General features: G+C 38.6%; 1 protein-coding gene and 3 gene segments (V, D, J or C); all 4 read left to right on the top strand.

Annotated features, from left to right (window-relative positions):
• The window catches only part of LOC125256746, a 31,309-nt gene extending 16,967 nt beyond the window's left edge, over positions 1 to 14,342 (top strand). Inside the window, exons 4-5 of the mRNA XM_048172966.1 lie at positions 4,571 to 4,687; positions 14,063 to 14,342. Of these exons, the coding sequence (XP_048028923.1) occupies positions 4,571 to 4,687; positions 14,063 to 14,278 (333 nt within the window). The 3' untranslated portion in view covers positions 14,279 to 14,342. The remainder of the gene's footprint in view (positions 1 to 4,570; positions 4,688 to 14,062) is intronic.
• The window catches only part of LOC125256745, a 92,896-nt gene that overhangs the window by 22,486 nt on the left and 53,125 nt on the right, over positions 1 to 17,285 (top strand).
• LOC125256761 lies at positions 3,468 to 3,953 on the top strand. The segment is given in 2 exon segments: positions 3,468 to 3,531; positions 3,628 to 3,953. Coding segments are annotated over 2 exon segments (378 nt in total).
• LOC125256756 lies at positions 15,144 to 15,966 on the top strand. The segment is given in 2 exon segments: positions 15,144 to 15,264; positions 15,377 to 15,966. Coding segments are annotated over 2 exon segments (375 nt in total).

Raw genomic sequence — 17,285 nt, 5'->3', positions numbered from 1 at the left:
ATATTTGATGTTGTGATTGACAGGATGAGATGAACGAGCTCCTCCTGAACCTTCATTTAGAGCCTCATTTAAATACAGAATGAGTTCATTTGCATATTGATCAGATGCTTCAGTGCTCTGAGAGTGTTTATAGTGCTGTGAGTTTAACACTTCATCACTGACACACACAACAATCTTCATCAACATGACCTTCATCATCATCTTCATCTGGACTCTCACAGCGTTTGCTCAAGGTTTGTGGAGCACAAGTTTGATATCAATTCATTTCTTCAAGTATATTGTCAAACTTTTGAGTTGATTTTCTTCTTGTTGTGTGTTTCAGAGTGTAGAGGACAGATCACCGTCACTCAGAGTCCCTCAATGACAGCAGCTCAACCAGGACAAACACTTATAATACACTGTAAAACTAGCAGTGATGTGTACAAGGATAGTAATGGGGAGTATTTAGCCTGGTACTTACAGAAACCTGGAGAAGCTCCTAAACTCCTGATTTATTATGCAAACACCCTCCAGTCAGGAACTCCATCTAGATTCAGTGGCAGTGGATCTAACAGTGATTTCACTCTGACCATCAGTGGAGTCCAGACTGAAGATGCTGGACATTATTACTGTCAGAGTTATCACAGTGGTAATGTGTTCACACAGTGATAAAGAGTCGAACAAAAACCTCCGTCAGTCAGAGTCACAGTGACTGAACTGATACTGCAGCTGCTCACACACTTTCACACACTTTCACACACTACTGACACACAGAGGACAAACACAGGAACTACACATGTGCTCAAAACTGACTTATGACTGAAATCAGCTCTATTAGACTGTGATCTGTCCTGTGACAGACGGGTTTGACTCAGATATGCTCAGAATCAGAGAAAACAGAGTGTGTAAATTGATATGAAATCAAACTAACAATAATGGCGTCATATGTTGTTTTGTTTTTGTACATTAAACTACACTAAAGTCATGGTGTATCAGTAACATGCAGATGTTTTTCAAGCAGCTCCTTCATCTAAAGCTGTTTATAAATGTATTACTCATAACTCATTTCTCATGAGCAGAAGTGAAAGTGTTCCAGTTGAGAGCGTTGAACCAATCAAAGAGTGAAACTGTGAGTTTGAGGTGAAAATCACATTTGCATTGGCAGGTTTAGTGATTGTGATCCTCTCAGAATAGAGCAGCTCCGTCTCCAGTGACCATGTTCAAACCCCAAGAGCTTCATTTGACATTTCCTGCTAAATGCAGCTGTTCTCAACTATTACAATCAATCAAAAGCAGCTGAAACTTTAGTGCAGGACTTTGAATGAACGACACACTGATCAATGATGCAGTCGGACACAAATGTAACGCGTTCAGAAGCTTTATTGAATGAACAGCAATGGCAGCACATTGAAAGACTGCTTCAGTATTGAGCTGTAAATCACGTGACTGCTGTGAATCCTGCCGGACGCTCGGATACGGCTCGTCTGGACCGGAGAAACATCAGCACTGGGAGCTCTTGAGGAACGAGGCCTCGTGATCAGCTCCGTCATGTCTTACTCTGCAGACGAAGCGATCCGCGCCTTCCCAGCGTGCTTTGCTGAGGCTCAGGACGCTGCTGCGGCTGTAGCGTCCGTCCCGCTCGCTCTCTGCGCTGGTCTGAACGCCCTCGGTGACCTCTGACCCGTCCAGCGTCCAGCTCACCGTCGCCCCCTGTGGAGAGTAAGAGCTGAGCAGGCAGAGCAGTGCGGCTGAGTCTCCAGAGATCTGCAGAGAAGAGGGCGGCAGCAGAGACACGGAGGGCTTCACTGCGGGACCAGCTGCACAAACACACACAAACAACACCAACGTCTTTAGATCATCAATTAGTCAGATGTCACACACAGTAATGGAGGAAAAATCACAATCATTTCATCTTTACAGAAATCCCACATCACTGCTTTCTTTCATAAACCACATAGTAATGATCCTGCATTTAAATTTCAATATTCTCAGTTCAAATAAAATATTCACTGCTACTAAATATATGAAGTATAAGATATATGAATAAATATAAATCAGTTCTCTGAAGCAGACATGATATACAGCAAATATTACAGTCATTTCATCTTTTCTGAATAAGGTTCAGTTTAATCTCAAACTGATTTTAAAAACATTGTCCACAAACAAACTGATGATTTATATGTAGAAAACAAATTTTAATGATAATTTCATTATTAACTTAAGACACTCACAATCATAATTATCAGCAAATGTAAGATAAAATTATGAATTTTTCCAAATCTTTCTCTTTGTCTGATGATGACGCCTACAAAACTAAATTATTTTGTCCGTATCATCAAACTTTTCTTTCATGCATTACAAAATTTCTGAATTATTAAATTTACCAAAAATTATGGACACAATTATGTATTTTAAGAAATAATTGAAAATGTCAGAAAATATTGCAATCAATATATTAAAAAACAAACAATGTTAGTTATTATAATATCTGAAATTACTCTTGTAAAAGAAATAAATATTATAAAAGCAACATAAAATATGCCTTGCAATGAAAAAAAAATATATCATGAAATATCACTAAATATAAATATGTAATTGTGAAACAGAAGACAAATTTAAAGAAACTATGAAACTATTAAATTTACTATGAAATATTGCAGTTACATTTTTTCAAACTATTTTATACTTTTTAAAACCTTGTTGCAAAATGCTTGTTTGAATAATCTAAAAACAAAACAATTATATATGAACATTTTTAGAGAATTTTAGAGACTTACTGATGGTCAGTTCAGTTCCTCCACCGAAAGTCCACCACAGTGCTTCATTCTAGTGAAAGCGTCGTACAAAAACCTCCGTCACACTCAAATGAACACAAACTCCAGCAGAGAAAGAGACGAACGACACTCACACACACTGATATGAGACTCAACAGCAGCTCTTCTCAACATTAAATAATGATTATTGGACTGAAGTGACTTTCACAGAAACAGCCTCATCATCTCTAAATGTCTCTTGATGCATGAAAAATAAGAATATAACTGTAAACAAATAACAAATCAAAGTTTAGTTTAAAAAAAAAATTAAATAATTCAGAAAATGTATGTATGTATGTATGTATTAATCACACATTAGATATCCTAAGTATGGGATTTAAATAATCATGTGTTTCTCAAAGCAAGTTTTAATTATTAAAGCAATTTTAAGTTTTGATGACCTGTGACCTCTGGAATGACCTTTGCCCTCACAGTGATGTACTTGTTTCTGATAGTGATGCAACTTCAGAAAATCCTCAGAAAGCCTCTAAACTCATAATTCCATGTTTCTGAATCATAACATGAGAAAAGATCCTAAACACTGTTAGTTTTATTTGCATTATCTGTTGTAATCCTTACACAGATTTACATAGAGATTATTTGCATCGCAGCACAAGCTTCAGGAGGATTTATAACTCTGTTTTTATAAGAACTTTATAACACTGAGAATCTGAACCAACAGCAACCATGAGCTTCATCACCATCTTCATCTGGATATTAACTATCTACTGTTTCACAGGTGAGGAAATCTGAAGTTAAACAAACTCTATTAGAACTGATTATTTGTGCTAGAAATATTGTCAAAATATTTAATTCTGAATTCTTCTTGATGTAGAATCAAGAGGTGAAGTGACAGTCACTCAGACGCCTGCAGTGAAATCTGTTCGTCCAGGAGACTCAGTTACTGTATCCTGTAAAACCAGTCCTGACGTCTATCAGGGTTGGAGTAATCAACCTCTACACTGGTACTTACAGAAACCTGGAGAAGCTCCTAAACTCCTGATTTATTTAGCAAACACCCTCCAGTCAGGAACTCCATCTAGATTCAGTGGCAGTGGATCTAACAGTGATTTCACTCTGACCATCAGTGGAGTCCAGACTGAAGATGCTGGACATTATTACTGTCAGAGTTATCACAGTGGTAATGTGTTCACACAGTGATAAAGAGTCGTACAAAAACCTCCGTCAGTCAGAGTCACAGTGACTGAACTGATACTGCAGCTGCTCACACACTTTCACACACTTTCACACACTACTGAACAAACTGAAATTAACTTCAGTTTTTCACGTTAAGTATTTTAACACTTTATCTTAATAAATGTATCTAACACTATATCTGTGAGGTTCATAATTTAGCCGCATGTTCTTGTTTCATCATGTATCTGCAGGTGTTTTCATGCTCCATTGAGTGAAGTTTATTTATGAAATATGAGCTAAAGCCCTGATCCAATGAAAGACCCGAAACAAAAATGACACAAAGAAGAGCTCAAAGACACAATTGTATTTCATTTAATGACTGAAGTTTAATAAAGTCACACACATAGTCTTGTGTGAAAGTCAGAAAGCAGATGCAGATGAAGCGACTGAAGCTGATGGAGAATGAACGAGTCCCTCATGTGCTGCAGAGAAACACACTGTTGGTCTCCATGAGTGAGAAGAGCAGCAGATCTCCTCTGAACACTGCCGTCTCCTCACACAGGCCGGCCGCTCCGTGTGTCCTCACAGTGTCTCCATCCACTCCTGCTGCTGCTCCAGCTGTACAGACCGTCCTTCTCCAGGAGCCCAGCGCTGCTCTCCTGAGACCTGCTGCTCCCGTCCACCTTCAGCTCAGGCTCCAGTCTGACGGGAAGCCCTTGTTGGCCACACACACCAGTGTCGCTGTGTTCAGAGAGGAGATCTCTGCGCTGACGCTCACACAGAAATCACACTGACCAGCGGCTTTCCTTTAGGATTCGAGAGAAAACTGGGAGAAATTCTCCAACAGCGAGAGAAACAACATGAAGAAAAAAATCAAATTATTCCATAAACACATTAATGCTCACAAACTCCTACACTTGAAAAGAAAAGAAAATAACGTTCACATTATGGTAAATATTAATTATGATATAAAAATAATCTATCATGGAGTTTTGAATCACCACAAAAAAATGCAGGAATTCAAGACAACAACATTTAAAATTGTGGGTAAAACTTTGTTTAAAATCACAAAGGAAACATTGTGTGTCTCATCCATGATAACTTTAAAGTAAATTTCCTCAAATATGAACCTTTTTTCTCTTGATGTATCCAATAGAGCTGCTTCATTAAGAGAAAATACAATAATGAACATAATTTGCAGTTTGGAAATATTAAAGTTCATTTAACAATCGACTATTAAAAAATCGATCAATTTGCACCTTTAAAACAGCTTTAGTAAAAACATCAACACACTAACATTGACATTTTAAGTTTAATTGTTGTCAAGTGGTGCCAAAATACCAACCTGGTGTTTTTTCTTTCACTTTTAACCATTTATAATTTTTGAATTATCTGTGAGGAAAAAAGAGCTGAAAATTCATAAAATCAAGTAGAAATGACAGAAATGATTGTTACTAGTTCAGAATGAAAACAAAGATCCAATGAAAATAAAGAAAATCATCTTTACAGTGTTTACTGACAAACATTCAATGTGTAACTGCATAAAAAAATGTTTAAAAATATGAACAAGCTGAAAGTGCTTCATTTCTATAAAGTGCTACAAAGTATTTAAGAGTCAGCTGTTGTATTAAAAATATTAATATTAATATCTGATGATTTACTTACTGCCAACATCCAGTTTGGTTTCTAAATATCTCACAGCAGATATTCAGATTAATATACTAAAGTTGGTCTTGATGATTCAGAATTGAACTGAATGATTTGTAACAGTTTGTCTATTAGAAGATTGAATGATATGAAAAAGACTGATTTTTACTAGATGTTCACTTCACTAATGAGTGACTGTCTTCAGGTAAATGATCTGGAGTGTGTTTGCATTTTGATCAGATGCTTCAGTGCTCTGAGAGTGTTTATAGTGCTGTGAGTTTAACACTTCATCACTGACACACACAACAATCTTCATCAACATGACCTTCATCATCATCTTCATCTGGACTCTCACAGCGTTTGCTCAAGGTTTGTGGAGCACAAGTTTGAGATCAATTCATTTCTTCAAGTATATTGTCAAAGTTTTGAGTTGATTTTCTTCTTGTTGTGTGTTTCAGAGTGTAGAGGACAGATCACCGTCACTCAGAGTCCCTCAATGACAGCAGCTCAACCAGGACAAACTGTGAACATCAACTGTAAAACCAGCACAGATGTGGCCAGTTATTCCGGAACATATTTTTTCAGCTGGTACTTACAGAAACCTGGAGAAGCTCCTAAACTCTGGATTTATGGATGCAAACAGCCTCCAGTCAGGAACTCCGTCTAGATTCAGTGGCAGTGGATCTAACAGTGATTTCACTCTGACCATCAGTGGAGTCCAGACTGAAGATGCTGGACATTATTACTGTCTGAGTTTCCACACTGGCCTGAGAGCATTCAGTGATCACACAGTGATAAAGAGTCATACAAAAACCTCCGTCAGTCAGAGTCACAGTGACTGAACTGATACTGCAGCTGCTCAAAGGAGGATCTGAAACAACATCGTCACACAAACATCAGAAATAAAATCATCTAAATTAATCTGCCACTCTTAATAATTATAGAGGTCAGAAAGAGATTTTGTGCTCTTATAGATCAGTCACACGTTTGAGATATGGTAGAAAGAAAGAAAGAAAGAAAGAAAGAAAGAAAGAAAGAAAGAAAGTAAGAAAGAAAGAAAGAAAGAAAGAAAGAAAGAGCCAGGAGTTGTTTCTAAGTGTAGTTTTCATGTTCTCAGCGTGGGTTTCCTCAAGGTCCTCTGGTTTCTCCCACAGTCCAAAGACATTCAGGTTAGGAGGACTGGATATGAGAGTGAGTGTCAAGAGGAGCTTCCAGTGTGAAACCTGTACAGGCCGAATCAAATGTGAGCGTGCAGAAGTGGACCTTAGATGAGCGTTTTTTGTTCAGTTACAGGTTTATAAAAACATTCTAACAGAGTTTGAATGGTTTTAAAGTGAATTTTGCATATAATTGCTCATTATTTGACCCATTTGAATCTTTAAGGAAATGAATAAACGGGGCCCAATTTTCACCCAATGAGGACCCACAAAAAACCATCATAGGGCCATTTATTGGTCTAGTGTGATCACCCATGTGTAGCCCAACTTGACCCTGTTATTATCAGAACCCCTTTGGGCCAAATATGGGATCTTAAACCTGTCACTGCTGAAGCGTTTGCATAGAGAGAGTGTTTTACATGAGCGACACACGCTTCAGTGCTCTGCATGTGTTTATAACTCTGTCAAACATCAAACATGATCAACAACTGTTTTTCACTAGAACTGAACCTACAACCAACAAAAATGACTTTCAGCACCATATTGATCTGGATGCTGGCAGTATTATGTCGAGGTTTGTGTCAGTCAAGATTACAGACATTATTTACTTGTTATTTTTATGTGTTGTGAAGATATATGGTTGTAAAAGTGTTTGTGATTTCTAATCTTTCTCTCTTGTCAGAATCTGTTGGTCAGGTGACAGTGACTCAAACTCCCTCAGAGCTGCTCTCTCAAACTGGACAATCAGTCACTGTGACCTGTAAACTCAGCAGAGATCCAGAATCCTGGCTGTAGTGGACAGTGCTGCCTGTACTTACAGAAACCTGGAGAAGCTCCTAAACTCCTGATTTATGGAAGCAAAGCACCCTCCAGTCAGGAACTCCATCTAGATTCAGTGGCAGTGGATCTAACAGTGATTTCACTCTGACCATCAGTGGAGTCCAGACTGAAGATGCTGGACATTATTACTGTATGAGTGGACATGTCATCAACAGTAAATATGTGTTCACACAGTGATAAAGAGTCGTACAAAAACCTCCGTCAGTCAGAGTCACAGTGACTGAACTGATACTGCAGCTGCTCACACACTTTCACACACTTTCACACACACTCAACAGTGCAGAAACACAAATATGATCTTAATATCAGCTTTGTTGAGCCTTCATCAGTATTTCTTCAGATAAATAGAAATTCTTTTGATGTTTTCATCATTTTTTAGATCATTTATGGTTTATTTATCCTCATTTCCACTCACTCAATATTTTAAAGTCATTGATATTTTTGATCATGTACTTTTATTATTTTTTCTTCCTAATCTTAGTTATACAAGTAAAGATCTGAGGAACTGAAGCTGTCGATCACACAGCGAGAGTTTATCTGGACACTTCCCAAAACTCCTGTTATAATCAGTGACGCTCTTACACTACACAATCAATCTCTGACTGGATTTACATCGTGTTTGCATTGTTAGTTATGGTGAAAGCATTTCTGGAGTGCAGAAATTTAGTTGTAATGACGAGATCACTGCATTCACACCATCAACAGACTGTCTGTCATCTGCTCAGTTTCTCATCACTGCAACCTTCCCTGTGATGAACAGATCTAAATATAAGGCAATAATCAACACTTTTCACCATTCGTTCATTTAGACAGCTGTAATAGTTAAAAATGTAGTGATAGTATTCGAGAAGGTTTCACATGTAAACAATCAGAGCGCTAAAATCAGAGTGGAAATAGCCATTTATTTCCTAAATTATGACAATTATTTGATGTAAAAATCATATTAACATTATGAGTTGCACCTCAGGAAACATTATAAATAATCATAAATCAGTTGGTGAAGCGACTCAGACGCCTGCAGTGAAATCTGTTCATCTAGGAAACACATTCACCATGTCCTGTAAAAGCAGTCCTGACGTCTATCAGAGTTGGGATCATCAACCTCTATCCTGGTTCAGTGATAAAGAGTCAAAAACCTCCGTCAGTCAGAGTCACAGTGATTTGTGCTAGAAACACTGAATAAGTTCATTCACAAATATGAGGGCTGCAGCAGATGAGAAGATTTGAAGTCAATAACATCATTTTAGAGCTTCAGACGACTGAGAATATCGAGCACAGGTGAGATTATCAGAGATCCAAACACTGAAGGGTTCATCCTAGACCATTTGTCTATTTAACCCCAAATTTATCTGTGTATCATCTAGATACCCTGAAGACATCAACAGAATTTGGATTCATCAGATTGTTGAAAAGATATAGTTTTCATAAGTGTATTGAGCCATGGCTAAATGAACTATCTTCTAAACGCTTTGACTAATTAAAATCCTTTTGATAACTTTTGTCATTAGTGTCTATAGATGACATGCAAAATTTCGTGTGAATCAGTCGAGTGGTTTAGGAGATGGAAAAAAAAGTTTTTAGCAACTCAAAATGGCTGACGGACTACAACATGTTGTACTAATGTTGTCCACTAGAGGGAACCACAGGATAAGAAATCTATTTTTCTATCAGTTTCCATCAGTTTTAATCCAAAATTGACAGAACTTCATACACATGGACAACAAGACTTTCTGAGTAAACATGCCGAGTTTCAGAAACTTTTTTTTTTAAATCAGTCATTTCTATGAATGGGATTCAGAGATGAAGGTCATAATACTAATGCTGTCCACCAGAGGGAGCCACAGGACAACAAATCCTTTCAGATCTCTTTATGAAAGTCTGTAAATGGTTCAATAGATTGACTTGTAGTATAAAAAATGCATATAAGCCTAAATTCATTATATTTTTATAAAGTTTAATAAAGCCCAATATAATTAATTATTTCCAAAATACTTACAGATCATTCATTTTTATATAAATATTCATTTTATACTATACTTTTGAAAACATATTTGTCAAGTTGCCAGACGTGACTGAATGTATTGCCGTTCAATTGAAGGAAAGAGACAATATTATCTGTCTATTTTAATATAGTACATAGAATAATACTTCCATAAAGAGATACTTAAAGACTCATATTTTATTTGGAAAGACACATGGCCATTGCTGTACCGTCTACTACACGATTCAAAGTGTTTCTGGATTGAAGTTTCTGAGCTGTAAAAGATCCCAATAACAATTCAAGCTACAAGTTAATCCTATTATGCTAGAGGATGTTCATGTGCATTAAAGCTGTCTAAAGACCAAAAGTTTGTCTTACATTGGCCATATAACCTGTTACAGCCAATTTGTAGGTCACTATATTAGACAGCCTGTATGTATCCTTTGGCTCAACCAATGACTTTAGGCCAGGACTACAGTACCTGTTTGTCACTTTGGGTGGCGCAATTGCATATAGTGCTATAATATATAGTGTTTAACCATTTAAATACACACTGGAGCTTTATTGAATAAATTCATCACTGCATTAACTCATTATTATTCACCTCGTCTGTTCCTGTTCATCAGTGTGTCTGTCTGTTCACACCGCCCTCTAGTGGCACAGTGATGTAGTGCAAGATAACAGGAATGAAACTGTTCTGTCATCAGTACAGCTGTGATCACCTGCGGTCTCGTACCTGCAGCCGAATTACAGTCGAGCTGATGATCACTAAAGCACTTTTGCTCATGTGATTTTGATTAGATTATGATAAGTTTCGTCTACATTTCATTTTCTCACAGTGTTTTTTAACATGGGGTTTGAATTATTCTAAATTTTATGCTACATTTTTAAAGTTCACACTTAGTGGTGTATGATGATTACATGATAGATATTTGATGTTGTGATTGACAGGATGAGATGAACGAGCTCCTCCTGAACCTTCATTTAGAGCCTCATTTAAATACAGAATGAGTTCATTTGCATATTGATCAGATGCTTCAGTGCTCTGAGAGTGTTTATAGTGCTGTGAGTTTAACGCTTCATCACTGACACACACAACAATCTTCATCAACATGACCTTCATCATCATCTTCATCTGGACTCTCACAGCGTTTGCTCAAGGTTTGTGGAGCATAAGTTTGATATCAATTCATTTCTTCAAGTATATTGTCAAAGTTTTGAGTTGATTTTCTTCTTGTTGTGTGTTTCAGAGTGTAGAGGACAGATCACCGTCACTCAGAGTCCCTCAATGACAGCAGCTCAACCAGGACAAACTGTGAACATCAACTGTAAAACCAGCACAGATGTGTACTAGTTATTCTGGAGTAGTTACTGATTTGTTCAGCCTGGTACTTACAGAAACCCTGGAGAAGCTCCTAAACTCCTGATTTATTATGCAAGCACCCTCCAGTCAGGAACTCCATCTAGATTCAGTGGCAGTGGATCTAACAGTGATTTCACTCTGACCATCAGTGGAGTCCAGACTGAAGATGCTGGACATTATTACTGTCAGAGTTATCACAGTGGTAATGTGTTCACACAGTGATAAAGAGTCGTACAAAAACCTCCGTCAGTCAGAGTCACAGTGACTGAACTGATACTGCAGCTGCTCACACACTTTCACACACTTTCACACACACTCAACAACAGACACACTAAATCATAAAGAGATTCTCTCAGAAAGGTTTCTTTAGATCACTGTAAACTGAACACAATCACAAACTTCAGCAAATGTAGTTGTAAACAGAAGCATGTATGTTCATTCATCTTCAGCTGTCAATCATAACACAAGAGCAGCATATATAAACAGCAGCTTACGTCACTCCAGTGAGAATATTCTTCCTGCGTCCCTCCATCACTCCATCTCCACCTTTGTGTCCATTTTAATTCATTTCAGAAGTCCTGATGTTCATAGTCGAGTCTTGTGACAGAAACAGATCCTCCATCATGGACACGACAGATGTGTTTACCTGCAGCATTAGTGCTGGTGATTTACATTTACATTTATTCATTTGGCAGACGCTTTTATCCAAAGCGACTTACAAGTGAGGAATACAACAAGCGAGTCGTCATGACGAGGCAAATAGACAAGAAGTGCTCATAATACAAGTTATAGGCAGTGCTCAGATTATCCTAAGATACAATAGAGAGGGATTAGAGGAAGTGAAAGGATAGGAATAGGAAGGTTTTTTTTTTTTTTTTTTTTTAAGATGAGGTTAAGTGCTCACGAAAGAGATGAGTTTTCAGCTGTCTTTTGAATATTGCCAGGGATTCCGCATTCCGGATGGAGGCAGGAAGATCGTTCCACCAGCAAGGAACAGTGAACGAGAACGTTCTGGAAAGTGATTTTGTGCCTCTCTGTGATGGTACCACAAGCCTTCGCTCCTTTAATGAGCGCAGGTTTCTGGTAGGAGTGTAGACTCGTAAGAGTGAGTGGAAGTAGGAGGGTGCTGAGCCTGTGGTGGATCTGTAAGCAAGCGTCAACGCCTTGAATTTAATGCGAGCAGCAAGTGGTAGCCAGTGAAGAGAGATGAAGAGAGGCGTGACGTGGGCTCTTTTGGGCTCGTTGAAGACGAGATGTGCTGCTGCGTTCTGAATCATTTGTAGAGGCTTGATTGTGCATGATGGCAGTCCAGCCAGAAGAGCATTGCAATAATCAAGCCTAGAAATGACCAGGGCCTGGACCAGAAGTTGTGTTGCATGTTCTGTTAGAAAGGGCCTGATTTTCCTGATGTTGTATAGTGCAAATCTGGATGACCGAGCTGTCTTTGCAATGTGGTCTTTGAAGGACAGTTGGTCATCAAGGATTACTCCAAGATTTCTGGCCGAATTTGACGGGGTAATTGAGGATGTACCTAGCTGGATGCTGAAATCGTGATTTAGAGTCGGATTGGCAGGGAAGATGAGAAGCTCAGTCTTAGCCAGGTTGAGCTGTAGATGATGTTCTTTCATCCATGCCGAGATGCCCGCCAGACAGCTTGAGATTCGTGCAGCTACTGTGGGATCATCTGGTTGGAATGAAAGGAAGAGTTGTGTGTCATCAGCATAGCAATGGTAGGAGAAACCATGTGCCTGAATGATGGGACCAAGTGATGTAGTGTAAATGGAGAAGAGGAGGGGTCCAAGAACTGAACCCTGAGGAACACCCGTGGTCAGTTGATGAGCTTTGGATACCTCCCCTCTCCAGGCAACCCTGAAAGACCTTCCTGTGAGATAGGATTCAAACCAGAGAAGCGGAGTACCTGTGATGCCCAGTGATGAGAGGGTGGACAGGAGGATCTGATGATTCACCGTGTCAAAGGCAGCAGATAGATCGAGCAGAATGAGAACTGATGATTTGGAATCAGCCTTTGCAATCCGCAGGGATTCAGTGACCGACAGCAATGCAGTCTCAGTTGAGTGGCCACTCTTGAAACCGGATTGATTGACATCCAATTGGTTGCTCTGTGAGAGGAAAGATGACACCTGGTTGAAAACAACTCGTTCAAGTGTTTTTCCTATGAATGGTAGGAGAGAAACAGGTCTGTAGCTGTCTACAAGAGACGTGTTTAATGTGGGATTTACAGACTCTTTCTGCAAGTTACATCGTTACGCCAGTAGATGGAGACAAGAGACTGACATTATGAGTGAATCAATCAATTATTAATCAACTGATTTGTTCAAAACACTGAATCATTCAGGAAAGAAACAAGCATATTTGATGGCTCTGTCCCAATGAAGAGGCTGCATGTTCGTTCTGAAGATCAACCAATGAAATGATCCTTCACAGCCGCACTGAAATGTTATTGGTTCACGCTATAGTCAGTCTCTGAAGGCAGGAAATCAATCTCCTTTTTTCCCTTATTAATTTAATTATTGCCTCCAATCCTCTTGACATCATATCATTTTATTTTATTTCATATATATATGGCTCAGAATATCAAGTCAAACAGTGAAACTGAGTGGAGTTAAACTCATTTGCATCACATTTGTGATTGTGTTCCTCTGAGAATTGAGCAGATCTCGTTTCATCATGTATCTGCAGGTGTTTTCATGCTCCATTGAGTGAAGTTTATTTATAAAATATGAGCTAAAGCCCTGATCCAATGAAAGACATGAAACAAAAATGACACAAAAAAGGACATGATGTTACAATTATGTTTTATTGACTGAATTGTAATAAAATCAAGACTGTAAAAGCACACATATAGTCAGCAGATCTACTCTGAACACTGCTGTCTCCTCACAGTGTCTCCAGTGGACGCAGACTGGCCGCTCCGTGTGGCCTCACAGCTCACCGAGACGCTCTTCATCCACTCCTCCTCAGAGAGAGTCAGGCTGCTGCTCCAGCTGTACAGACCGTCCTTCTCCAGGAGCCCAGCGCTGCTCTCCTGAGACCTGCTGCTCCCGTCCACCTTCAGCTCAGGCTCCAGTCTGACGGGAAGCCCTTGTTGGCCACACACACCAGTGTCGCTGTGTTCAGAGAGGAGATCTCTGCGCTGGAGGGCGGCAGGACGCTCACTTTAGGAGGAGTGACACCTGAGAGAAGCACAGAGAAATCAGTTACCAGTGGCTTTCCATTAGGATTCAAGAGAAAACTAGGAGAAATTCTCCAACAGCGAGAGAAACAACATGAAGAAAACAGTCAAAGAAAATCCCATCATTATTCCTTTAACACATTAATGCTCACAAACTCCTACACATGAAAAGAGAAAATGTTCAGAATTCATTTCACATTCTGGTAAATATGCTGATTAATTATTAAAGCTGCAGTCTGTACGTTTGTCTCTTTGTCTCCATCTCTGTTTGAAACCTGCAATTGCAGTTATTTGTGGAATGATCTTCCTCACATGGGTTGTGCGTCGGCACGGCTCCTCAGCGCGGACGAATCTGATGTTTTGAGGTGTTTGTGTGGCTGTCAGTCACCGCACCAGTGTGGATCTTCACTTACTTCACAATTACAGATTCCACGTCTTGGAAGTTTGTTCAAAATAAGAACTTTCACTGGAAAATGTCATCTGAACAAGTACGTAACGTGTCTGCCACTTTTGTTCTGAACGACTGAGGAAAAAAAAGTTTTACAATAAACCCCGCTACCAATGGCAGGGCTCTACAGTGCGACTGTGAAAAAGTATTTAGAAGCACCAGTGCGACTGACCCGATCAGACCCGGTTCTACAGGGGTGCTAGAGGGTACAAAACAGGACAAAAAGATTTTGCAAACGCGATGCATCAGTGTGTATTTGTGTTTCCAGTCTGGAGAGTGTGGAGAGAGAAGGTGTTGTTGCAGCGCTGAGCAATGTAGCCAATCACTGATGATTTCTTCAATACAGTGGCCAATCAGAGGCATTTAAGTTATACTGTTCAAAACGCTGGGGTTTTGAATATAAAATTATAAAAAAAAAAAATTTCTTTTGTTTTAACAAGTTGGAAAAAGAAAATTTTGACTGAGAAAAAAATGACTTTTCAGGTCATTGTGCATCAATTTTACAAACAAGAACCTACACTTTTTTGAGTATCTGTCTTCAGGTAAATGATCTGGAGTGTGTTTGCATATTGATCAGATGCTTCAGTGCTCTGAGAGTGTTTATAGTGCTGTGAGTTTAACACTTCATCACTGACACACACAACAATCTTCATCAACATGACCTTCATCATCATCTGGACGCTCTTATACTGCTTTACACTACAAGGTGAACAGACTGTATTTTGAACAAGTTAAATAAATAATAATAATTTTAACACAATTTTAAAATGTGAAAAATAATATATATTTTAATGACTGATAAATGATTTGTTTTTCAGACTGTAGAGCTCAGATCACAGTGACTCAGACTGCAGTAAAAACTGTTAAACCAGAAGAAACTGTTACGATGAGCTGTAAATTCAGTACAGCTCCAGACTGCAGCCCACCATGTGTTGCTTGGTACTTACAGAAACCTGGAGAAGCTCCTAAACTCCTGATTTATGAAACAAACACCCTCCAGTCAGGAACTCCATCTAGATTCAGTGGCAGTGGATCTAACAGTGATTTCACTCTGACCATCAGTGGAGTCCAGACTGAAGATGCTGGACATTATTACTGTCAGAGTTACCACTGGATCAACAGTAAAGCAGTGTTCACACAGTGATAAAGAGTCGTACAAAAACCTCCGTCAGTCAGAGTCACAGTGACTGAACTGATACTGCAGCTGCTCACACACTTTCACACACTTTCACACACAGAAGGTTTTCAAACACACAGATCTAAACATTCTTCTATAAATGTTTCTCTCTCATAAACTCATCTCAGAGCACATCTGAAACCAGACAAAATGGACCTGATGGACTCATTTCTGTTTATGATAATTTATCTTTGGCTGCATTATGATTTCCACATATATGGCATATGACAAAGTTTGGGTATGTGAACGTGTTCAGAGATTTTGGCTATAGAAAATAGAAACATTTAATTTAGCTCCATTCAAATAAACAAAATGACAGAACATAATTTGTTCATGTTCATTAAAAAGCCTGTACCACACATCAGGAAAACAGATAGAGAAAGTGAACAATCTAATCAAATGATCTGGAAGTAATTAAATGCACAATTTCTTTTATGGCTTAATTTAAACAGATTTCAGATGAGGTTGTGTGAAAACAACAACGTCACATACTATCGTTTGCATAGATTACTTTCAGGTTTATACTTTGTAGTATTCAGTAGGTTCTCCTCATCTTTTGATCAATGATTTTCTATGACTTTTCCGGTCATATGTCATCATGAAAATCATATTTTTACTCATAAAAATCACATTTTCACTCATTTATTCACATAAAGCAAATTCTAACCACTAAAATATTTAGAGTTGAGCCTTTGGCATTGTTTTACATTTACAAACTTTTATCTTCTCTGTTCTTGATGGATGTTTTTGCTGCCCCCTGTTGGTCATTGGTCCCATGTGCACCATGTATTCACAATGCATGTGCTCGTACAAAAATGAAGACATTTTTCAAAATTATGCAGTAGAAATGAAAATCATACAGGTTTTGATCATGCATATGAAGGAGTATAAGAGATTTTTAGGTTAAATATCCCTTCAAGACTCTGAGAAGAAGCTCTTCTCTGTTTGAACCCTTCACTGTTCCCTACATTACTCCACCCAAGTGTGCAGCACAAGTCCTGAAAAGTGAACCCAAAGCATCTCGATGGATGGATGCAGTATAGATCATAAACCCTCTCCATGTAATCAAATGAGACGTGAGACAAACTAAACAATGAAATTACACTTCAAATACTTTTTTTCCAAAGATGGTTCCTGTCATTTTATATAGACATAACGGGTTCTGCAGTAAAGGAGGACAAAACAGGACAAACAAAACCAGTGAAAATACTGCAGAGCTCAAAACAGAACCAGTCATCTTGATGTAACAACTCTCTGCAGGATCACTTCTGCATTTTGTCTCAGTAACATCTGGCACAGCGTCAGAAGCTGTTTTCACTAGTGGTTAATTGTGGATACATCACAGAAGAATATGATATTTTACACTCGCTGTTTAAAGGGGTCATGACATGAGAAATTATTCTTGGTCTTTTGGCATATAAGAGTCTTTGTATCATTATTACATCCTGCAAGTTCCATAACTTAAAACGTCCTCGTTGTCAATAAAAATCATTTATATAATCAAGCTGTAAAAAAGCTTTGTTTGGAACAGAGGTGCATGTGACATCACA

The sequence above is a fragment of the Megalobrama amblycephala genome, linkage group LG21 (assembly GCF_018812025.1).
Source record: "Megalobrama amblycephala isolate DHTTF-2021 linkage group LG21, ASM1881202v1, whole genome shotgun sequence".
In the NCBI taxonomy this organism is placed as follows: Eukaryota; Metazoa; Chordata; class Actinopteri; order Cypriniformes; family Xenocyprididae; genus Megalobrama; species Megalobrama amblycephala.
The sequence above is the reverse complement of the archived record's forward strand: the minus strand, read 5'-3'. Positions and strand labels throughout refer to the sequence as shown.